This window comes from Carcharodon carcharias, chromosome 1 (genome assembly GCF_017639515.1).
Source record: "Carcharodon carcharias isolate sCarCar2 chromosome 1, sCarCar2.pri, whole genome shotgun sequence".
Taxonomy (NCBI): Eukaryota; Metazoa; Chordata; class Chondrichthyes; order Lamniformes; family Lamnidae; genus Carcharodon; species Carcharodon carcharias.
The window spans coordinates 140,029,179-140,053,723 of NC_054467.1; the positions used below are offsets into that span (position 1 = coordinate 140,029,179).

The window sequence follows — 24,545 nt, forward strand, 5'->3', positions numbered from 1 at the left end:
GATGCTATAGATCTCTCCTCAACTCTCCCCCGGCCTGCCTCCCCCCAGATGCATGTCACACCTTCAACCAACCAGTATCACTGAATTCTGTCCTTCACAAGAGGATTTCCAATCTGCACTCTCCAAGACCTCGCCTTGGAATCTTCTCCCAAGCCAACGCTTTCTCTCAGACGTCTTCTGCAAGAGTTCACCTCTAGGGTTTCAAACTCTCCTTCTGATGTTCCTCTTCCCTGGGTCACCACATGCATTCAAGCTGTCAACTACACACACTGTCTCTCTGAGTCAGCCGTCAACAGTACACCACCACTTCACATGCCCATAGCAAAGAGTTACAGACCTTCAGTTGTCTCTTTGGACCTTCTTGCTTCTTGCAATTTGTTCTTGCTTTAAATCTGTTTTATGCAGCTTTTGCCTATTTAAATCTTTAAAGAGTTACAGAGCTTCAGTTGTCTCTTTAAACCTTCTGATTTTTCCCAAGCCTTTATATCTGTGGGCTTGGAGTCTTTCTCTGCCCCTTATTTTTAACTTAGCAAGGCATTTTCCAGGTTTCTGGCCTTCCTTTGACTAGAAGGTCTTCTTTGGGCTTTCCCCTCTCCCACTCCCCTGGATTTTTGGCGTTTTCCTTAGCTTAGGACTGGCTGTCCCCTTTGCTCCAGTCTCTCCTGGCAGCAGCTTTCAGAACCCTAACTGCAATCAAACAGCTTCTAGAACAACTGCTGTTTCTCTTCTTGTGTGTGTGTCTTTGGGGGGGACCTGCCTCACTGGGCCCTGTTGCTAGGCAACATGCCTATCCTTCTACCCTTGTATGTTTACCTTTATTTTATAGGAGTCGTAAAACTCATTAGAAATGCAAGCACCTTTTTAAAGTGAAACTAGAACTCCATTTGACTTTTCTTAACACACACATACAGGAATACAAATCAAACTTAAACTTTAAAGCTAAAACTCATTCTGAGCACAAATGCAAATATAACTTACTTAAACTCTCTCTATTTCCTAACAACCTCTCTCAAGACCTTAAAACTAGCATCATCATGAGATTACCCAGAAGATTTCTGATTGGTTGAAAACACAGAACTCTTCTGTGACCAGCATTTTTGATGGCATCACCCATTCCCTGCACATGACATGAATAGACAAACAGCTTTGAAACAAAAAAACTTTTACATTAACTCTTGCATATTTATATTTTCGTGCCAAACACCATAAGCAGCAAATGATAGACAGAGCTAAGCAATTCCAGGACTAACAGATCAGATCTAAGATCTGCAGTCCTGCCACATCCAATTGTGAATGGTGGTGGACAATTAAACAACTCACTAGAGGAGGAGGCAGCTCCACAAATATTCCCATCCTGAATGGTAGGGGAGCCCAGCACATCAGTGCAGAAGATAAGGCTGAAGCATTCACAATAATCTTCAGCTAGAAGTGCCGAGCGGTCGATGCATCTCAGCCTCCGCTGGAGGTCCACAGCATCACAGATGTCAGCCTTCAGCCAATTTGAATCACTCCACGTGCTATCAAGAAACTGTTGAAGGCAGTGGATACTGCTGTAGACCCTGACAATATTCCGGCAATAGTACTGAAAACTTGTACTCCAGAACTTGCTGCCCCCCTAGCCAAGCTGTTCCAATACAGCTACAACACTAGTATCTATCTGGCAATGCAGAAAACTGCCCAAGTATGTCCTGTACAGAAAAAACAGGGCAAATCCAACATGGCCAATTACTGCCCCATCTGTCTACTCTCCATCATCAGTAAGATGATGGAAGAGTTCATCAACAGTACCATCAAGCATCATTTGCTTAGCAATAACTTGCTCACTGAAGTTCAGTTTGGGTTCCGCCAGGGTAACTCAGCTCCTGACCTCATTCTAGCCTTGGTTTAAATATGGTCAAAAGAGCTGAACTCCTGAGGTGAGGTGAGAGTGACTGCCTTTGACGTCAAAGCAGCATTTGACTGAGTGTGCCATCAAGGAGCCCTAGCAAAACTGCAGTCAATAGGAATTAGAGGGAAAACTCCCCACTGGTTGGAGTCATACCGGGCACAAAGCAAGATGGTTGTGGTTGTCAGAGATCAATCATCTCAGTTCCAGGACATCATTGTAGGAGTTCCTCAAGGTAGTGTCCTCGGCCCAACCATCTTCAGCTGCTTCAGCAGCAATCTTCCTTCCGTCATAATGTCAGAAGGAGGAGATGTTCACTGATGATTGCACAATGTTCAGCACCTTTCGTGACTCCCCAGATACTGAAGCAGTCCATGTACAAATGCAACAAGACCTGAACAATATCCAGGCTTGGGCTGATAAGTGGCAAGTAACCTTCGTGGCAGGCAATGACCATCTCCAACAAGACAGGATCTAACCATTGCCCCAAGACAATCAATGGCATTAACAACACTGAATCCCCCACTATCAACATCCAGGAGGTTATCATTGAACAGAAACTGAATTGGACTATCCATATAAATACTGTGGCTACAAAAGCATTTCAGAGGCTAGGAATCCTGCAGCGAGTAACTCACCCCCTGACTCCCCAAAGCCTGTTCACCATCTACAAGACACAAGTCAGGAGTGTGATGGAATACTCCCCACTTGCCTGGATGAGTGTAGTTCCAACAATACTCAAGAAGCTTGACACCATCCAGGACAAAGCAGCCTGCTTGATTGGCACCCCTTCCACAAATATTTACTCCCTCCCATCACCGACGCACAGTAGAGCAGTACTATCTACAAGATGCGCTGCAGAAACTTACCAAGGCTCCTTAGACGGCACTTTCCAAACCCATGACCTCTACCATCTAGAAGGATAAGGGCAGTAGATACGTGGGAATACCACCACCTGGAAATTCCCCTCCATGTCACTCACCATCCTGACTTGGAAATACATTACTGCCCCTTCACTTTCACTGGTTCAAATTTCTTGAAACTTCTTCCCTAACAGCACTGTGATGTACCTACACCACGTGGACTGTAGCGATTCAAGGCAGCAGCTCACCCCACCACCTTCTCAAGGGCAATTAGGGATGGGTAACAAATGCTGGCCTAACCAGTGACGCCCACATCCCATAAATGAATTTTTTAAAATTGCCTTTAACATAGTAAAGTGTCACAAGGCACTTCCAAGGCCCAGAGAATGGGTGAATAATTAAATCAGGATAGCTTTAGAATCTAGATTCTAAATAAAATTTAGACCATAAAAATCTGGGTAGCGGATCAGGCACCGATGTCCCAAGAATCTGGTGAAAGTAAAAGCTAAGGCAGTACCAGGAGTGCAGGCCACCCTGCTGGTGATGTACTGATGGGAGATCCCAATATCAAGCACCAACCCACTCCTGCCCACATCCCCTTAAGTGTTTGTGGGCCTACATAACTTACCAACACCAACTGTCAAAGGAGAAAATTAGAGCTGTTGGAAAGGTATTCAATTGCTAAAGTCAACATTAACAACAGATGGATAAAAGGTGCCTTGTGGAAAGGAAAGCTGCTGTTCCTTCAGCTTCACTCAAACAGAGTGAGATGGAGAACTAAAATGGTGTGACATGGAGCTGAAGATTTCACTTGCTGACAGAATGGAGATGTTGGGCAATTTAGATCCACTAAGCATGGCATCACATGAAATAAAATTCCAATATGGCGTTAAAACACATCCGTAAGGGATTTCTTTTAAGCTTTACCTGAGCTGATTTGAATGCTTAGAGAAGGTAGAAAATCTCTAATATTTAAAATGTAATGGCCCTGAGGTGAACTCTGTGCATGTCTTTAAACAAAGATGTGTAGAGTAGGCTTTTGGCTGTGAGTATTCTTCTAGTTGCAGCTGGGCAACATAAAGTAGGGAGTACCTACTCCACACAGACTGCAGGGTTCAACGTGGTGGCTCACTGTCACCTTAAGGGCAATTAGAGATTGACAGTAAAAATGCTGGAAGTGCCAGTGACACCCACATCCCTTGAATTTAAAAAAAGCATTTCTGAGCCAGTGCCAACACTGCAGCTATCACTCTCAGACCGATAGCTACAGCATAAAATACACCTAAGAATGTTGCTGTCAAGAGGAAGAAGCAGAACAATAAGTGACATTCTACATTCTGTTTTGTACTTTGTCTCTGGTGACAGTTTGGAATGTGGAATGTGACCTCAGAATGTTGTGTGTTCTGACTCTTTCTGTTGACTAAGTATTTAGAACTTAATTAATCCAGACAAGCATTTTACCCAGAAATAACTGACTGATTCCTGGCCACCCATTGTGAATGCTACCGTTTTACTTTGGCCATCTGTTTATCAGCTTGAATTTAGTGTGGGTTATAGGCAGGGTCTCTAGTTTTCTGCAGCACCTCAGGTCAAATTACTGTGGCAATTTCATGGTAATTTTATGACATTAAAATAGAGAATCTGCAGTTAAGTTTTTGTAGGGATTGGGCATATCTGAGTGTCAATACAATATATTTAAAGCACTATATAAAACATAACAATAGCATGCATTTATGCAGCACCTTCAACATAGTAAAACATCCTGAGGTGCTTCACATGGGTGTTACAAAACAAAATTTAGGTACCAAGCCACATAAGGTGATATTAGGACAGACAATCAAAAGCTTGCCCAAAGTAGCAGCTTTTAAGGAGGTCTTAAAACAGAGACAGGTAGAAAGGCAGTGAGGTTTAGGGAGGTTTTTCAAGATTTTAGAGCCAAGACATTTGAAATGATGGAATTATTAAAAAAGGGAATGCACAAGAACCAGAACTGAAAGAGGCCAGAGATCTTGGAGGGTCATAGAGCTAAGAAGGTTACAGAGATAGAGGGAATTGGGGTCATAGAGGGATTTGGAAACAAGGATGAGAATTTTAAAGGCAAGGCATTGCTGCACCAGAAGCCAATGTAGTTCAGTGATCACTGGGGTAATCAGCAAATGGGACTTGGTGTGAGTTAAGGTACAGGCAGCAGCAGTTTAGATGAGCTCAATTCTATGGAGAGTGGAAGATGGAAGGCTGGCCAGCAGAACACTGAGTTGGCATTTATAGAGGTAACAAAGCCATTGATGAGAGTTTAGGCAGATGAGCCAATCCTGGGGCGAGAGAGAGAGACAATAATACAGAGATGCAAGTAGGGAATTTTGGTCATGGAGCAGATAAGTGGTTGAAAGCTCATCTCAGAATTAAATATGACACCAGGGTTGTGAACAACCTGGTCCAGCCTCATATAGCTGCACAGGAGAGGGATGGAGTTAGTGGCTGGGGAATAAAGTTTGTGGCTAAAGTCAATGGCTTTTGGGATTGTTGATGGAAAACTGATGGTTTATGTTTTTAGAAAAAAATGGGCATCTTAATCTATATGAAAATAGTTCACTGTGCTCACCCTCAATCTACAACCAAGGCATAGGGCAGAAGTTTCCACTCCAGAGAGTGAGTGCCGGGTCGGATGGGAAAGTCAGCACGGCTCCACCTGGGCAGCAAGATGGGTTGCCACTCCAGATCACCTACTTTTCACTTCATTACCTATGCATAAACGAGCAGCACGTTGTATCTCGTGAATGGGTGGGCTGGGATTCACTCACTCTGTCTTTACCTCATTGGATATAGTTCTGGACGCCATATTTAAATGGTATCTGCACACACATTCATTCTCTGCAGTCCAGGACTTCTTGTGGTGAGTGATGGCCCCCAGAAGACAAAAGCACTGTGCCCCAAAGTTCAGCAACAAGTGCCTGTAGAGACTCCTCCAGGCAGTCAAGGACCGCAGGAAGTTCTTTACCCCCGTGATGGGAGCCGGAGGTCCAGCAACCTCACCATCAAGGCTTGGGAGGAGATGCCAGTTGGTCAGTGCCTGCGCGCTACAGAGGAGGACTTCTCTCCAGTGCAGGAGGAGGGTGAATGATCTCATCTACTGGACAGGGTAAGGCAACCTTCTACTCATTCTCAGCTTACACTTTCAGAAGGGTATCAGGCATTCCCAGGGTTATAATTCATAGGGATCTCATGCAGTACTGGCACAAGGGACATCATCACTGATTCTCACACATACTTTAACATCTCATCACATCCTGCACAAGTTGTGTCTTCAGCCCTTACATTGGTCCACTCAACAAGGCGTGCATGCTTATCATCTGCTTTAGCATCTGGCAATCTGTCTTTTTGCTGGACAAGGTTGCCCACAACACCAGGGAAAGATCCCAGGCAGAAGTGGGGTGCTGGAGCTTAGGTCATTCATCCGCTTTGAAGGGCAGGCAGCAGAGCTGGCTGGCAAAGACAGGGACTGTTCCTACACCGAAGGCGAGATCGGCATCTCCCAACAAGCCGTTGAGGGTCCATCTAGTAGTTATCGTCCACCCTCCGAAATGGAGTGCTCTTTAATGTAGGTGACTATCCAGCCAATCACTCATTATCTCTTCTCTCTCTTACAGTTACCAGCAAGAAAAGGCAGAGGCACAGCCAGCTAACCAATTAGCCCAGTCCTCAGATCAGCACAGATGAGGGTCCTGAGGACCCACTAGATGTCAAATGGTCACTGCATTCACCTGCACCCTCCACCAACACAGAGACACACACCTCGGTGGGACCTAGTTTTAGAACAGGCTCGGGTCACCATCTGGTGAGCACAGCACAGATTCTGGTCCACAGCAGGTGGAGACAGTGACAACGAAGGCCACCAACACTTGGAGGACTGCTGGAAGCCAGGCCATTCTAAGTCAGAGTCTCATGACGCGCCTCTGGAATCGGCCCTCAGAAAGATGTTGGAGCTCCAAAGACAGGCAGGTGTATGGTAGGCCAGGTTGTCAGAGGCCATCAGCAATTTAGGCTGGAGGAGTCCATCCACGGTCTGTCGTCGCACCGAGATGCCAGCGCATTGAGATACGCTTTGGAAGGGTGGCACCCACCATGGGGATCCTGGTCCAGCAAGACACAGCTTCAGTTGGATAAGCGCTCGGAGCTGCACACCATTGCTATAGCCATGCATGGGATCCATCAGTGGCTATGCAGGGTGGGGATGGGTCACCTTGGTCTCATTTGCAGAAGCTTCATCTCCTCAAGGAGTAAGAGCGGAGCCCTTGGGCACCCACAGGGCAAGTGTCAGCCGGACACCCCGGGGCTATCCACCCAGGACGCTCCAGTCGCTCCAGGTCCCCTCCGTCTGTGACCCCAGCAACTCCAGCTTCTCAGGCCAAGGAAGGTGCACCTGCTCCACAGGCCAGGGCCCTCCAGAGGACACCCGCCAAAGTCATCACAGGCAACAAGGCATAGCAGCCAGCAGACTGCCTCCACCTCTGATGCAAATGTTGGGGATGCACCTGGACATAGTGGTACGATAAGAAAGATTAAGAAATACTGAGAGCACAATAGTGGCAGAAGTATTCAGTCATTGTATATACTTTGCACATCTATAAATACATGCAAAGTCTCATCTAGTGAATGGCTCTGCTATCTGATGCAACGCTCCAATGTCATACAAGTGTAACAGATGCTCCTCCTCCATATTTATCTCCCATCATGTTCCTCAGGTCTATGGTGTTTCGCACAATCTCAGTAAATTAAGTCGCCTTTCTGCCCACAGCAGTGACATGAGCAAAGGCAGTTGCTCTATCAACATGGTGGTTGGGCAATGTATGCCTTAGACCTGCGTCAGAAGATCATATCATGTGGCCTCATGAGAATAGATTTTGCAGCTTTGTTTATTCTCCTGATGTTGCTGCACTGAAGTCTGTTCTATGTGATGTCATAGGTTTTAATGGTGACCTGCACTGGAGTCATTCTAAGCAGTGCATTTTTCAATGGCCTCCACGTAATGTCTGTCAGGCTTGGCTGTGGGTTATATTTCAAGTAATAGTCGGAGACCCTAACTGTTCATGGCAACCTGTAGCATGTCATTGTGACCGCGTTTACGTCTAGACATCACCTCTATAGTAGTTCCCACTCTCCACCTGCATGATGCAGAGCTACGGCCTAGCTAGCATTTGGTGACTCCTGAAATGTCTGCTAGACGGCCATGACTATGAGAGATTAGAGGTATATGTCTAGCCTCATGATGCCGGCCTGAAGGTCTGGCTAGCATGGCTTGATAGAATCCTTGAGCTAGCTCTCTGAAGGGCAATCAACATGGGTATCTGATCATGACAGTGTCATCAGTGTCTCAGGCTTCCTTGTGTACATCTTAAACTGCTGGAATGAAAATGTGGAGGCCTCAAGTGGGATCAGAGCAAAGCTCCAGTACATCTGATGTGTGCATTTTATTATCAACAAAGTTACTAAATAATACTTTAATGTTGTGTCAAAATTGACTGGGCCACCTCATGCTCAGATGCCTAGGCAATGCTGGACATGAACTTGGGAAGCTTCAGATGAAGACTGGGTTATGAGCGTTTGTCAATGTTCAGATGAATGCTCTCTCTCAGCGCACAAAGGTGACCTGACTCGCAGGCACGCATCTATGACTTACAGTGATTCATAGTCCTAAAGAACAATCTCACGCTGGGGACTCAGTTTGAGGATGAGGCCAGGACATTATTCTTTCAAGATGGATGGCCTGTGGAGAGATGCTACAATTCAGATTCAGATCAGTATTTGAACAGTGAATCAAGAGCCAGTGATTGATGATTGTCCTCTTTGAGGCACTTTGCAGTGCTCCAGGCATACTGCCATGAGTGTACTGAGGTTTGCAGTGTTGCTCCTGCCTCGTGAAGGCTGCCATTGGCAGTGAAATGGTGGTGCAATGCTTGAAAAGACTGCACCATGTCTGCTTGTTTCAGAATGAGCGCTGGTGGAGTTCTTATCCCATTACAGAGCTGCCACATGCTCCATAGGCTGCCCAGCCTTCGAAGAATGAGGTCATCATCAAGAAAGATTATGACTACTCATTGTGAGACTGATGTCCTTCATTGATGCAGCTGAGGATAGCAAAGAAGGTGTTACGTCCACCTGTATGGAGGGCACAGGTGAAAGAAGCTAGAATGAGTTAGTCGCCTTCATTGTCCTGGCTATATGGGTCTCACGGACATGTCTGCCACTTCTGGCCCATGCTACAGCCTCTTCCTCTAGGACCTCAACATCGTCATCCTCTTTGAGCACATCCCTTTCGAAATCCTCTTCATTGGAGGAGACATGCAGCTCCTCCATCTCACCATGTGGCAACTCAACCCCCTGCGAAGTACCAGGTTGTGTACAGCGCAGTTAACCAGGATGATGTGTCGCACGATGAGCTGCATTGTACCTCTCCTCTAAAGCATTCTGTGGCCACTAAAGAGGCGTCATTAGCCACATCTTTTGGGTTAGCCTTTATCATCGATGAGCCAGCCCTGAATGCGCTGAGTGCCCTCGAAGGTCTGTGGCACCTGTGAATTATTCAATATGCAAGAATCGTGAGAGCGCCCAGGGTACCTTGCACAAAGCTGCATAATCTGCTTTTGATAATCACAGTTCAGCTGCACGTTGAGTGTGGAAACCTTTTCTGTTGATGAATCATTGTTGTTGCTGCCAGGGAACTCCTAATGCCACACGTGTGCAGTCAATGGCACCCTACACCTGTGGGAAGCCAGAGATCACTGCAAATCGCACTGCTCTGGCAGCCTGGCTGGCTTCATCCAGGGAGAACTGGACATAACTGTGTGCCTTACTGAAAAGCGTGTCGGTAACCTCTCGCATGCAATTATGAGTGGAGGATTATGAGTGGAGCATTGTGATGTTCCACACAGGTCCCCAGTGGAACCCTGGAACAAGCCACATGCAAAAATGTTGAGTGCTGTGGTCACCTTTAGAGCCACTGGCAATGGATGGCTTCCCAGTCTGTGCAGCGTCAAATCCTTCCGAAGAACGTAGCAGATGTTATCCACCACATCCCTTAGCAAGCATACGCATCTACAGCACTGTCTCACTCATGTACAGTTATGAGAGGCGTCTTTGGGAGAGTCGTGCAAAATGCCTCAGTGGAATTGCTGTCTCCTCCTCAGTTTCTGGGCCTTCATGTGGCCCCACTGGCCCATGCTTCCCAGGACAAGGCTCTTCTCTTTGCCCTGGTGACAGCCCTTCTTCTCCTCCTCCTCAGCTTCATGAGAGCCATGAAGGTGGCAGCATTGCCTGTTGCCTCCATTCTACACTCCTCCTCATGGCTGTGGAAAAATTGATCAGAGACATGACTGAACATTACCCTGCAATGATAACCTTCCATTGCCAAGCAAGGGAGTCACTGTGAAGCCCTCAGGCTGCCCTCATTGCAATTCCAACTCCAGATCCTCCCTTGCAGCTGTAGCACAGTCTTAAGGATCACTGGAAGCTGAGTTTCTCCAGGTCCTAAATCAGAAATTATTAGGAAGTTCCTTCAATTGTTCCAAAAGCGCAGTAGTCAACTCTTCCCACAAACCCTCAGGCCCCTCCCGGGCGACTTTTTTCCAACTGTTGTTTTTCAACTGGGACATCACATTGGCTGTCAAAATGGTGCTGCTCTGTTTCTACCGTGAGACCAGCTTCCAACCACAGTATCCCGTCACCATCCAAGTCCTTCCAATCTTCTTGGAAGAGCATCATGTGCAAGTTTCCCTCCTCCGATCACTGTCCCCCTTTAGCCCATCATTATTCTTATACGTACTCCTGTCCTACCCCGAATTGTTTTCTGTGGATGCCCCCATGCCCCAAGTTAAACTTATCCCTCCCCATCTGGAGGCCTATGTATAGTGACCTACCGGGATCACCCCCCACCACCCATGGGACCATAGAGTGCCCCCTCTTATTTACCAGTTCCACATTTACAAGCTGCATATGCTTCGCCTAACTGTTACTGTGCCACCAGCCGCTGGACCAAAATGTGTGAGGAACTGACCACACCGTGCACACCATACTGTGCTCAACTGACAGCACAGACAGACCCTCCACCTCCCTGGACTGGGACCAGGACACGAGTGCTAGACATAACCCTGCAGCATAATGCGCACTGCCCCGGACCATCTTTGCATTCTGGTCCTGACCACATGGTGTGCACTGCCCCAGGACAGCCTCAGACTTTTCCCCCCCTCTTCTTTTACCCCAACCCCCCACCCCCAGTCCTGTGTCTCTATTGACCCCTTTCCTCTGTGTTCCAGTCAAACCCTCCACTGCCCCCAGCACTCCCTAGCCACGTGTCTCTGTCCATCTGTTTCTTTTCGGGCTCCAGTCACAACCACCGTCCCACCCCGCCTCCCACCCCCAACCCAGTCAAGTGTATGCCTTCCAGCTGCTTCCCTTGCCTCTGTCTAGTCTCACCCCTCCCCAGTCAAACGTGTGCCTTCCATCTGTTTCCCTTGCCTCTGTCTAGTCTCACCCCTCCCCCAGTCAAACGTGTGCCTTCCAGCCCCTTCCTCTTCCTCTGAGCAATCTCACCTCTCCCCCAAATCAAGCATGCGCCTTCCAGCCCCTTGCCCTTACCTCTGAGCAATCTCACCCCTCCCCCAAGTCAAGCATGTGCCTTCCACCATCATTCCCTCTTCCCGCTGGTCTTGCCTGAGCAACCTTGGCATGGAGTTGGAGCAGCCACGAGAGCAGTGCAGTAAGAGGTGGGCGCACACTGCATGCACAAACCTTGAAGTTGCGACTGAAGCGCAGTTTGCTAGGTGCACGTCAGTTATATCTGGTCATGATTCACATCGGTCTACAGCCACCAGCATAGCTATTGGATTTAGAATGGGAGCATGGCTCCGGTGATATTGGTTTTTAAACGAGCATTCATGAAATCCAAAGACATGCAAATGCGGTTCCCGACAGGGCACAGCAGGCAACCACCATGAAAATTGGGAGGGGAAAATTGCAATCTGTTATTACTCTGGCAGAAAACTGACTTTTGGCTGCACTCCGAATTTTCCGATCCCACCCACCATAATGCCTGTTGCTGGCATGACTGGAAAATTCCAACCATAGTCATTTCTACTTAGCACCTGACTGCGCATGTGATTTTCAGTTAATCAGATAAAATAGCTAGATGTTAAAGTAAAGGTAACCAATACCTGGCATATCAATATCTGCTGCTTAATCACAGAAATCCTGGAACACTATTTGCACATCCTGAATCCTATCCTTTTCTACATCCGATCTGAAACATGACTAACCCCTCACTCCCTCGCCACCTGTACCCCATCCACCAACTTACACATTCACTCCCTCCATCACTAATGCACGGTAGACAACAGTGTACCGTATACAAGATGCCCTGCAGCAAATTGTCAAGTCTCCTTCGGCAGCACCTTCCAAACCCGCACACTCTACCACCTAGACGGACAAGAGCAGTAGACATCAGGCAAGAAAAAAAGAAATAGGATCCTTTCAACTATAATTTGGGATTCTCATTCACGGTTGCACAATGATTTGTTTATGCTGAACTTGTTTCTCAGTATAGCATGAAATCAAGCAAACTAAATTGCCATTTGGAACCAAATATCTTGGCTCAAAGATGAACCATAGATTTATTCAATGGAAATCTCTTTCAACAAAAAAGACAGATGAAGATAAACAAAGAACACAGTGCTTCACCTGCCATAGTACTTGAACCTTCCTTTGCTATCTTATACCAAATAGCAAGAGTGGAAAACCTCATACAATTGGTACTGCCAACACTAATTGAAATGGCATCCATTGTGTTTGGAAGGAGAGTCGCAAACCAGCTATGTCTCATCTTATTGTCTGTCAAGACATTTGTTAGAAATAGAATTGCCAATACAGCAGGAGATGTTGAGGAGCAGCTAGTGAGATAAGGTTCTTTGCATTGCAAATCGCTGAGAGTACTGACTGCGCCTATGCATCGACCTGCAATGCTAACTCTCCACAGGTGCTGTTGAACCTGCTCAATAATTCCAGCATTTTTTGCTTTTGTAGAGGGCAAAAACCAAGGGCATTATGGGGTAAAAAATGGGCAAAAAGGGGTTTTCTGTAGGCAGATTAGTGGTAAGAGTTACTAGGGGGCTGCTTAGAGCAAGTGACAGGAGCAAATTTACAATGAAGAGTGAGAGATTGGCAGGAATGCTAAGTACTTTGCTTCAAGTTTTACAGAGGTTAATATTGAAATTGTAGAAACAGTATAAACCAGATAATGAAGTTTACTAATCAAAGAGATGACAATGAAGTTACTCAAACTAAAGGCAAATAAATTAACGCCCCTTAACATGCAGCAAACGTGACCCTCCTCTTCAAAAAAGACAGGAAGATACTGGAAAATTATAGGTCAATTCATGTTAATTACACTCTGAAGTAAGAACTTAAAGAAACATCAGCTAATGAGAGTCAATCGTCATAGATTTGTAAAAGGCAAGTTGTGCTTTTTCAAACTTATAGGATTTTTTTTTGAGGCGAGAGGGGATAAAGACAGGAATCCAGTGGATATGTTTAATTTTTAAGAAGTGTTTAATAAAATACCATTTGGTCCTGTTGTACAATGAGTTATTTTGCATACCATTTGGTTTCTGGTATGTGTACGTGCAAGTATATATGCACGCATTCAGGGTACATTATCAATCCAACTATGTAACAATACAATTCTTCAAAAATTTATCTTCAGAGTGTTAAAAAAATCTTCCTATAGAGTACTTTCCCTGTAATGTTATTCAGCTGAAAATCTTTAGAATAGTAGACATGAAGTTGGTCGTGTACTGAATATCAATGGAATATATCTACTTCTGAAGGTACCATGTTTCATGAACTCTGGAGATTGACTCTAGAATTTTTGCTTGAATACAACACCATATTTATAAAATAGCTGCAGACAGGAGCAGATCTGTATCCAGATGAAATGTCTAAATGGTGAAAATTAACTTTTTAAATCTCAGCTCTTAATACTTACTCTGGTATTAAAGGGGGTATTTCCTGATAATAGATTGAATTGTTCTGAATCTTGAAATCTAATAAGATTCCCTTGTAAAACTGTAGTTTTGTATCATTAACTTTTTCGATACATTGAAAGAAATTAGAGGCAGTCATGTGCTACAGCACATTCAACCATTAGCAGGTGCCTAAATACAGAAGAACTATACTGGGTTGCACACATCAACAGTCAATAATAGCAATCCCTAAACAGTGCAATAATGCTGAATCAAATGTATAATATAGTTGCCCTTTTTATAAAAAGGGATCAATAAATAAAATATTTCACACAATCATTGTCCTGGCAACATTATTTATCTTTTAATAGTCAGATGTGATAGAATTCATATGCACAAAGTTTGATGTCAAAAGTAAGTTCAGAAATGGCTGTGAACCAACACTGACCTTTGCCTCTGGGTCACTGTTGATAGTACAGGAACCATCTTCCTCCGACTGTGGTACTGTTCTGCAGAAGCAATTGGAAGTATCAGTACTTAAACAGAAAACAATGCAAAAGGAAGATATCACTACTATAAATTTCATTGGACCAATACTTTAAAATATTACCCCTTACCTCAGTTTTAGAGAAGCATAGCGCAGAGTTGCTCCCTCAAACTCTTTCAGACTTGGATCTGGATTCACAGTGGCAGCATGGAGATCCTATAACAAGAGAACTCCCTCTTAATTTTAAGGAAAAGCCAAATAAAAATCTGGGCTATTTGAAAATTATTACTATATTTTTAAAATTTCAGGACCAGTTACATATTCATCAAGAACAAAGTTATTAGCATTGGGGAACAGAACCCTTCTTGCAACTTTGATATTCAAAATTAGCATCAAGAACTAATGGGCACAGCACATATTAAAAAGAAACAAACTTGAGAATGGCATCTCCTATTGAGCCAGGAACAATTTTTTCTGCTTTTCACATCAGCAATCCTTCTGGCCTCTCCGAATCAGAATGCTAATTTAGTGCCAAATAATTGTTAGTTTTGTGCTGTGGGCTCATGGTTACTGGGCACATACACATCCTCATTTTACACAGCTTCTGTAATCAGCAACAATAGGAGACCTTCAACTGTAACAAGAGTCTGAATTGGATTTCAACCTGAATCACAGTAATGACAGGGAAGTCTAATAGCTCACTGTGCTACCCACTTTTGCAAGTCTTACTATATTTTCTGACAAGTTCCCAGCTCGGAATGAAAAGGCTCTACTTCATTATGTGGTTTTCACAGAAAAATGGACAGAATCACGTAACAGCGCTAAATGGAGAACTGAACAAACTAAACCAGCCGCCGGTGATGAATCTACAAGGCAGGGCTGCTCACAACTTTGACATTAATTGGCAAATCTCAAGCAGGGAAGCCCCAAGGCTGGAAAATGCAAGCAACAGAACAATTCACACTGATGCAGTTGGGACATTTTCCTCAGCTTGTCGTTAATTCACCCTGCTAAGACAGATGTTGTGCTTTTTCCAGATCAAGTACACTGTAAAGATTAATTCTGAACAACTGAGGGTTAGGAAAGAGGCATAGATTAAGTACTTAGACAGCAGAGGAGTGCAGGATAAAAGAGACACAAAGATTAGGAGGGAAGTTTAAAAAAAAGGAAGGCAAAGAGAGCTATGAAATTAAATTATCCAGGACCATTAAGACTATTAAGGATAATACCACAGGTAACAACAAGGATGGCAGGAATATTAAACAATTATTTCACCTCAGTAATTATCAGGGAGCTAGAGCAGGTTGACATGGCATTGAATGATGAGATGAGCAATGAGATGAGTACATTCAAAATAAAAAAGGGGATATTTTGAATTGAATAAACAAACTCAAATAGGACAAAGCCCGTAGTACAGATGGGCTGCATCCAAATATCTTAAAAGAATCTAGGGAAGAGATAGCTGAGGCATTACTGCTCATATTTAATAATTTGTTAGAAAAAGTTGTAGTGCAAGAGGACTGGCGGACAGACAATTAATTCCAATATTTAAGAGATGGGGGAGACCAGGTCCAGGGAATTATAGGCCAGTCAGCTTAACATCAGTGGTGAGAAAAATAATGGAATCCCTACTAAAGGAGAGAATAGAAGAACATCTAGAAATGAGAAATATAATAATAAATAGTCAGCATAGATTTCAAAAGAGAAAATCGCACTTGACCAACCTGATTGAATTTTTTTGGAGGTGGTTACAGAGAGAGTGGCAATGCAGTATATGTAATTTATCTGGATTTTCAAAGGTCTTTGATAAGGTGTCCCACAATAGACTAATAAAGTTTAGAGGGTGTGGAGTCAGGGAACAAGTGGTAGAACAGATTGTTAGCTGGTTTCAAGGCAGACAGCAGAGAGTGGAAGTGAAGGGTAGTATTCAGCATGGCAAAAGGTGGGAAGTGGTGTTCCACAAGTATCAATTTTGGGGCCACTGCTGCTCACAATTTACATAACAGTTAGGGCTTTAGCAAATGAAGCTCAACACAGATAGATGTGAGGTAATTCATTTTGGCTGGGAGAATTGGGAGGTCACTTTCACTTGGAAGGCACAAGATCAGGTGGGGGAGAGAAACAAAAGTGAGAATGAGGAACTCGCTATCACAGGAAGTGGTTGAAGCAAATTGTATTGATGCATTTAAGAGCAAGCTAGGCAAGCATACGAAGGAGATGGGAATAGATAGTTATGATGATAGATGTGGATGAGGAAAAGATAGGCAGAGGATCAAGTGGAGCATAAACACTGCAATGGACTGGTTGGACTGAATATCCTGTTTCAATGCCGTATATCATATGTAATGTGTGGGCAAAATGTTCAATTTGGCAGGATTCCCCTAAATATATAAAATTAGACGCAGTACCACAAATTAGTTTTTCTATGGATTGGATTATACTGGAGGAGCTTTAGGAAATTGATCGCTCCTTTTCTAGCTAACCTACTAATGCAATCAATCCAAAGCTAACCTCTTCAAAATGGAAGGGAACTAAAAAAATGTATCAAAGGCACTGTCTCTTCCCGCAAATATCATGTAAACAAAATTTATGACCTATAAATGTCAAAAAGCAGAAAAATAAAATGTGCAAAAAAAATTCTAATTTTCCCATTTTGCTCCAAACATCTTCATAATTGACATTCAAAATGTGCTTTGCTGGGTAAGCTGCTTTGAATGTGTCCATTATTGTTACTGAGAAACCAAGACAAAGAAAGAACCCTAAAGAAATGAAGTAAATCAAAGAAAACAGTGATGAGTGAAATCCAAATTATATTTTAAAATCCAAACATTATAGATTCTAGTAAAGGAAGGCGAGAACAATTCCCAGTTCTGGTGCCATGGCAAAAATTAAGCTATATTAGAAAAGTAATGGCTTCAATACAATGATTATGAAAGGAAGAGGTAAAGGTTGCAGCATATTAGAACAGTGTGTTTGCAGCTTTGGAGAAACAAATAAGAGTTCTGCAACTAGAAAGACAAAATCAACTCTGTATTGCTATTCATTAACTCCCCCATTAGTTTGAATATTACTAAACAATTCAGGGCATTTAGTTTAGGCAAGTGTTTCAGAAAGTGATAACAACATACATTCATACTCATGAGGAACCTTCTACTGGCAATTTGAATGAGCCATTACTGCATAGAACTTGAAGTTAATATACCACAGACTAAAAGTATGGCAACTATTGCTTGCAACTTAGGATCACAAATATAAGTTAGCTATCTATAAATTTTATTTCCATCAAGATGTTTTATACTGTCTCATGCAAAGATCTTTTTGTTTCTTTAGGAGTTTCAATCTTATCAGAACTGATTTTAAATAGGCTCCAAAGGGACATTGACATAAAGCACTCAACTTATTTTAAATACCAATTGGGAATAACAGTTAGGTAGCTAATCAATTTTATTTGAAACACTTGGCCCAGCACACATTCATGAAAATGATCAGGCTAAACTTTTCTGAATTTAACGTGGTCACAACTCTTCTAATCCTCGGTGCAAAAGCCACATGAAAAAAATTACAAGGCACTAATATTCGTATAAACTTGTTTGCCCGTTCAAGGCACAGTAAGGTGACAGCTGCCATCACAGCATGTGTTGAAAGTGTAAATGAGCAAAGTAAATTGCATTACATAAATCAGAAGAGTCTGAAATATTTTTGTACCACACATTATTTCATCTCCATGCACCTAAATCCAGTAAAAGTTTAAAAACTTACAAATGCCACATTGGTAATAGCATTTTGATTAAGTCAACACTTTTAAGTGTTGTGTCAAATGGTTTTTATCTGCTGCTTGGTACATATACTGAATTTAATTTGGATATTAAATTCTATTAGAATAATTAAAATATTTTTTAAAAAGGCTAGCTGATTAATATTTCATAAAATACTTACCTTCCAAATGTCACTATTAATCTTTCCACCATTCAGCACAGCAAAATCAGTCCATGGTTTCTAGATATACAATTAACCACAGAGGAAGAAACACATACGCATAAAAACAGAAAAAGGACAAGGTTAGCACACTAAAGCAGTTAGTGGATCAGCTTCTAAATGCTACAGTAACATTTCTATTAAAAACTATTAGTTTTTAAAAAGGTTTGTGGTTAACAAATTACCATGTTTACAATCTCATGCAACTAACTCTAAACTAAACACACATGTACAACAGAGACAATTGCTACTAATAAAAGAAAAACAGAAAGAAACCGTATTACATCTTTTAGAAATATCTCCAAGTGCTTCACACAGCGAAGTGAAGCAATGTTGTTATATAGGCAAATGTGGCAGTTATGTTGCAGGCAGCAAGATCCAACAAACAGCAATGACATGAATTATCAGTTAATTGATTTTTGGTGATGTTGGTTGAAAAAAGTGTTTGCTGGGGTGCTGGGAGAATAATGCCAGGAGATTTTTGGGCTAAAAATTCAATAAGGTCTAATGACAAGCACGAGGACCACGATGTATGATTAACCCAGGCCCATTGAAAGTAATGCAGGCAGCAGTCAAACATTTCATAATTGTGGTGTGCAGTCCAGCACTAACCACACCGCTGAGTGGCTGCATGTTCAGAAGAGGGCCCAAGTTCATGTGAGGCTGGTACCAATTAAAGCTAGTCTACACTTCTTAAAGCCAGCCTGCACCTCTTTAAAAAGTTGAAGGGTACTCTGGTAGCAGCAGCTCATTCAACTGGCTGGGAAACAGATTACAAACAGATACTTTATGGGAAGAATTAAGGAATAGAAAAGGAGTTAAAACTCTATTGAAAATAGTGTATAGGTCCCCAGTAGCAGCTATGAAGTGGTACACTGTATAAATACAGAGGTCAGATATGCATATAGCAAAGACAGAGTGGTTTTAATGCAGTATTTTAACTTCCATATAGATTGGGATAAGCAGTACATGTCACAATAGTAACAAATTTCTTGAGTGTGTCCAGGATAGTTTTCCACAGCAATATGTCCTTGAATCAACTATAAGGCATGTCATATTAGATTTAGTAATCAGCAATGAGCCAGATTTAGTTAACAGCTTAATAGTGTGCGAATATTTATCTAATAGCAATCATAATGTGATAAAGTTTAACATAGTGCTTGAAAGCAAGAGATGCAAAACAGCTACAAATGTTCTGAATTTAGGCAAGGCTGATTTTAATGGGATGAGACAGAGACTGTCACTGTAAATGGGACAAATCTGTTAATATGACAGATAATCAGTGGGAGCTGCTCAAAAATGAATTTAGTATGATATGGAGCCAGTTTATACTCCTAAAGGACAAGACTTCTACTTGCCAAAAAGGACAGCCACAGACAACTAAAGTGGTAAGAGACAATATAAAACAAAAAAGAAAAAGTATGCAAAAATACAACAAAAAAAGCACAGATCCTGGCAAATGGGAAAGGTACAACAAACAGCAAAAGGTGACAAAATGGAGAGTAAGAACTACCAGAAGGAAGCATGAAAAGGAAGTTGCAAGGGATATTAAATTCAATTCAATTTTTTTTTCACAATCACATTAGGAAAAAGTGAGAGATCAGGAGCAATGTGGACACCTTGAAACAGTAATATTATCTGCCATTTCCTACTTTCATTGACACGTTGAATAATTATATTGTATCAGTATTTACAGTAGAGGATGAGGTCAGCATGCCGGAAATACCAAAGAAAATAATACTGAATGAGGACAGAGATTCACCAAAATTAATGTAAACAAAGTAACAGTAATAAAGATAATAATGGCATGAAATAGTTACAAATCCCAGATTGTTTTCATCTCAGGGTTTTAAAGGTAGTAGAGCAGAACATTACAGATGCCCTAACTTTAATCTATCAAAGTCTGACTTGTGTATAGTTCATTTTGATTGAAAATTTGCACATCATTCCATTGTTCAAAAAACGTGAGAAAGCAAAACCAGGGAATGATAGACTAATTAGCCTAACATCTGTTACAGTGAAAATATTAGAATGTACAATTAAGGATACTGTGACTGTTTAGGAAACTGACTGAGCAGATGGAGACAAAGCAATGATATTGGGCAGGTAATCTAATTGACAGAAAAGTGACTAGTGGTGTCCTATGTTGTAACATGACTTTAAGGGATAGCAGCATACCATCACTGGAAAGGAAATGTGTCCTAAGATCAGTTTCACTTCAGCCTGTAAGCAGAATATAGCAAACACAGCTCTGTTACTGATGTCCTTAAGCTTTCTATCCATGTATATGTTCTCATGTGCCAATTCTAAATAAATAAACCCACAACGTATTACATAATCCTTATGAGTGATTGCTGCCTTTATATTATAAAAACATGACATGGTGTTCAGTGGTCATCAAAGAGCGTGGCAGCAAGATTAATTACAGTTACAACATGGTGAACAGCCTTAGATCATGCTACATGGCATGAGATGACCCTCAACGTTCTGGTCAGACCACAACAGAGTTGCAGTATTCAAGAGTGTTGAAATCATGGTGTGGTGACTGCACAGAAAAGCTTTGAAGATACAGTGGTCAAGTAAAGAGCTGGCAAGCAGATGGATCGCTCGTGGTGAGTTTGCAGTGCATAGTCTGTCATTTCAGTAAGTGGTACAACATGTGGAGAGGACCAGCACCAGGTTAGCTCAGTCGGGACAGGCGAGTGACCAGGGTGTGGGCCAGATCAATTGCAAGCAAGGGAGAGCCAAACAGAAAAGCAATAACGGCATAAAATCGGGCCAGAGAAGGTTGCAATTATAATAGGTTGCTTATGGAGTTGCTGAACAATAAATTGAATAAAACAGAAAGGAAGGTCAACAGAATGTTGTTAAAATGTCCAGAAAATCCCCTAGCTTGAATTGGGATGCAGCTGACCTTCTATCAGAATTCAAAATGTTTGAACAGCCTACAGAGCTATGATTTGTTGATTCAGGTATGTCTGAACCAGACAAGCAAGCCATAAAAATTCACCTAGCAATTGGGAATGAAGATCTACACAGGCTGAACATGCCAGAATTAACAGCAAAAGAAATTTTAAAAAACCCTCAAAAGACATGGACTATATCGGCAGACCAGTTCAGTATCAGGTACCCATATTTCGACTAGAGTTCATGTCGTTTGACAACAGCCTGCAGAATCCATAGAACACTTCGTCAGCAGATGCAGAGAAATGGGTACATACTGTGATTTTTCAGAGATCTAGCAGGCAGAATTGTTGAGTTGGTGATCCCATCCACTTTAATGGCAGTGTTCCAGAAAGATCTGCTAGGCAAGCCCAAAGCGAAGCATGAAAGAGCTACTCAAGGATGGACACAAGTACGAAGTGATCCTCACAGGTTGAGAAGCCTACAGGTCCTAAGTACCATCCCAATTGTTGACGCATGTCAACAGGTTCAAGTTTCATAGTCCTGGAGTGCAAGTACAATCAATCCTCTTGCGTATCACAGATGTTCTACATCATGGAGACGAAAAGCGATTGTAAGTCTAACGGCATGCACCTTGCACTAGTGACAATCCATGGAATTAGTCAGACCTCACATGGTAGATCAACCTCATAAACTAATCCTATCACTTCAGTTCATAAACTAACCTGAAATATCCAGAATGTTACGACAAAATTGACAGTTTCAAGGGAGCAGAAACATTACACCTGCAGGAGAATGCAAGTCCGTCAATTGATCCATCAGGCAGATACAGCATTCACTTACAAGACAAACTGAAGGTTGAATTAGACAAAATGGAGAAAGGCAGTCATTGGAAGAGTACAAGTGCACACAGACTGGTGCAGCTCAATTAAGTGAGTCATAAAGAGAAATGGATCAATGAAAATATGCCTCAATCCACGTTTAAACACAGCTTTGAAACAATATCCTTACAAAATACCCACATTAGAAGAGTTAAATCTGAGATTTGCAGGTGTAAGATTCTTCTCAAAGCTTGATGCCAAGCATGGTTATTGGTCAGTAAATCTCATGGAGAAAGCTCAAGAGTTTACTACGTTTCTTAACCTATTTGGATGATACTATTTTCAATGATTTTCTTTTAGGCTGTGAGTCAGGATCACTTTCAAACTCACATGGATCGCATTACATGCACTGTGCCAGGATGCATCTGTATCACCAATGCCATTGCTGTTGTGGGAAAAACAAAGCAAGAACATAACCATAACCAGCACTGATTGATGCAAGCAGCACATAATGAAGAATTGGTGTTCAACAGTCTGAAATGTGATATCAACATGCAGCTGATCAATTTCTTCAGTTCTATTTATTTCAGTGCTGGCATCCAAGTAAACAGAGAATATTAAAGCCATGCCAACTCCTCAAGATAAGGACAATCTTCGAAGGTGTCTAGATTTATTTAATTGCTTATCTCCATACATTCCTAATTTTCTCAAAAATCATTGTCGCTAAGGGAATTGTTGAGATGGGACGTGCCGCTCTGTGGCATGAAGACCACCAGTACCTCTTCAAAGCCTTGAAACAGTCGTTATCAAAAGCTTCAACATCAACATTGCAATTTTACGATCCTAGGGATCGTAACTACCCTGGAGATAGAAGCCTCACAGAAAGGGCTAGAAGCACAAAAAAGCTCACGGATTGCATTTGATTGAAAATCTCTAATGCAATCCAACAACTCTAACATCGTGTTTGAATCATGTGTTTTCAAAACTTGGCAAAAAATTTATGGTAGTGACCAACCAGAAGCTGCTGGAAATGATTTGGTGAAAACCAGTGACCAGTGCACCACCAAGATTGTAACATTTCCTGATAAAGATTCAAGGTTACAGCTGTGAGATCGGGTACAAGCCAGGTAACATGATTGTCACATCAGATACACTTAGCAAATTGCCTAACCCAGCGAAAACAGAAGTTACATCCTTGGATCTACAAATTGACTTCATTGACATTAAACTTGCAGATGCTCTCCAAGTTGATCTGCTTCATATTGCGCAATGCAAATACCAGCAGCTACAAGAAGAAACAGCAAAAGATTCCACTACAGAAACTGTGGAAGACCATTATTGAAGGCTGGTTTGATACAATTCAGCATGTCTACGAACATGAGAGACCATTTTAGCCTTACTGGGCCGAGCTAAAAATGACTGCTGGGGAATCATTTTTAAAGGCAAACAGGTTGTCATACCGGAACCGATGCATTCAGTCACCTGATATTCTTCAGCAACTTCATCACTCACACATAGATCAGACAAGAAGGATCGCAAGAGAAACAGTCTATTGGTCAGATATGAACAATGATTTGAAGTTGTCGTCAAGAAATGTGAAGCATGACAAGAGCACATGCCGTCAGCACAAAAAAACACTGATTCCACGTGAAGCTCCTACCTATCCTTGGTTCAAAGTTGCATCTGACCTCTTTCTTGTCCATTGTACTGACTTCATCACCATCGTCAACAACATTACCAAGTACCCCATTCTTCAACAATTACACAATATGTCAAGCACAACTGTCATGCACACTCAAAGTGCTTTTTTCAGCTTGTTTGGTGTGCCTAGAGAGATCGTTACAGTTAACGGTCCTCAAATTATCAGGAAGCCATTTCAGGTAGTGATCACACTACCACTTCTCATTACCCTAGATCTAATGGGCTAGCTGAATAAATGATTCACACAGTGAAATCCCTAATTCTCAAATGTAGACGGGCCAAGCAAGGTATACACATTGCAATGTTACATCGGAGAGCAATACCTTTAAGTGCAACTAATCCATCAGAGGCACAGCACATGTTTGGCAGACCAGTGCATACCAATTTACATACTCTTACTCATTCTACTCTCTCAGAAACTAGAGAGTAACTTTTAAAACATCAAGAGAAGCTGACCAAAGTGCACCATAAAAATACAGGTACAGAATTGCCACATTTACATTTGGGACAACAAGTTTGCATCCAGGATCCCACAGGTGGTACATGGCAACCAGCTAAGGTAACAAGAACGTGTTCGGAACCAAGGTTCTATGAGGTTGTTACACACAGAGGCTAAATATTTGCCTGGCACTTATGTGACGTGATGCCCATCTCTGAAAAAAGAGAGGATTTAACCAATGCCCCTTGACATTCAATGGCATTCCCATCTCTGAATGCCCCACTATTAACATCCTTGGAGTTACCGTTGATTAGAAACTGAACTGGACTAGCCATATATGTACTCTGGCTGTAACAGCAGGTTAGAGGCTAGGAATCCTGCAGCGAGTAACTAACCTCTTGAATCCCCAAAGCCTGTCCACCCTCTACAAGACACAAGTCAGGAGTGTGATGGAATACTCC

At 42.5% G+C, this 24,545-nt stretch overlaps 1 protein-coding gene across 4 annotated transcripts in view; it reads right to left on the reverse strand.

The window, feature by feature from the left end:
• The window catches only part of apbb2b (amyloid beta (A4) precursor protein-binding, family B, member 2b), a 377,678-nt gene that overhangs the window by 113,707 nt on the left and 239,426 nt on the right, over nucleotides 1-24,545 (reverse strand). For all 4 annotated transcript variants that reach the window (XM_041190683.1, XM_041190685.1, XM_041190682.1 and 1 more), the window contains 3 exons: nucleotides 18,181-18,240; nucleotides 14,375-14,460; nucleotides 14,206-14,266 (listed from right to left, as the gene is read on the reverse strand). In XM_041190683.1, the coding sequence (XP_041046617.1) occupies nucleotides 14,206-14,266; nucleotides 14,375-14,460; nucleotides 18,181-18,240 (207 nt within the window). The remainder of the gene's footprint in view (nucleotides 1-14,205; nucleotides 14,267-14,374; nucleotides 14,461-18,180; nucleotides 18,241-24,545) is intronic.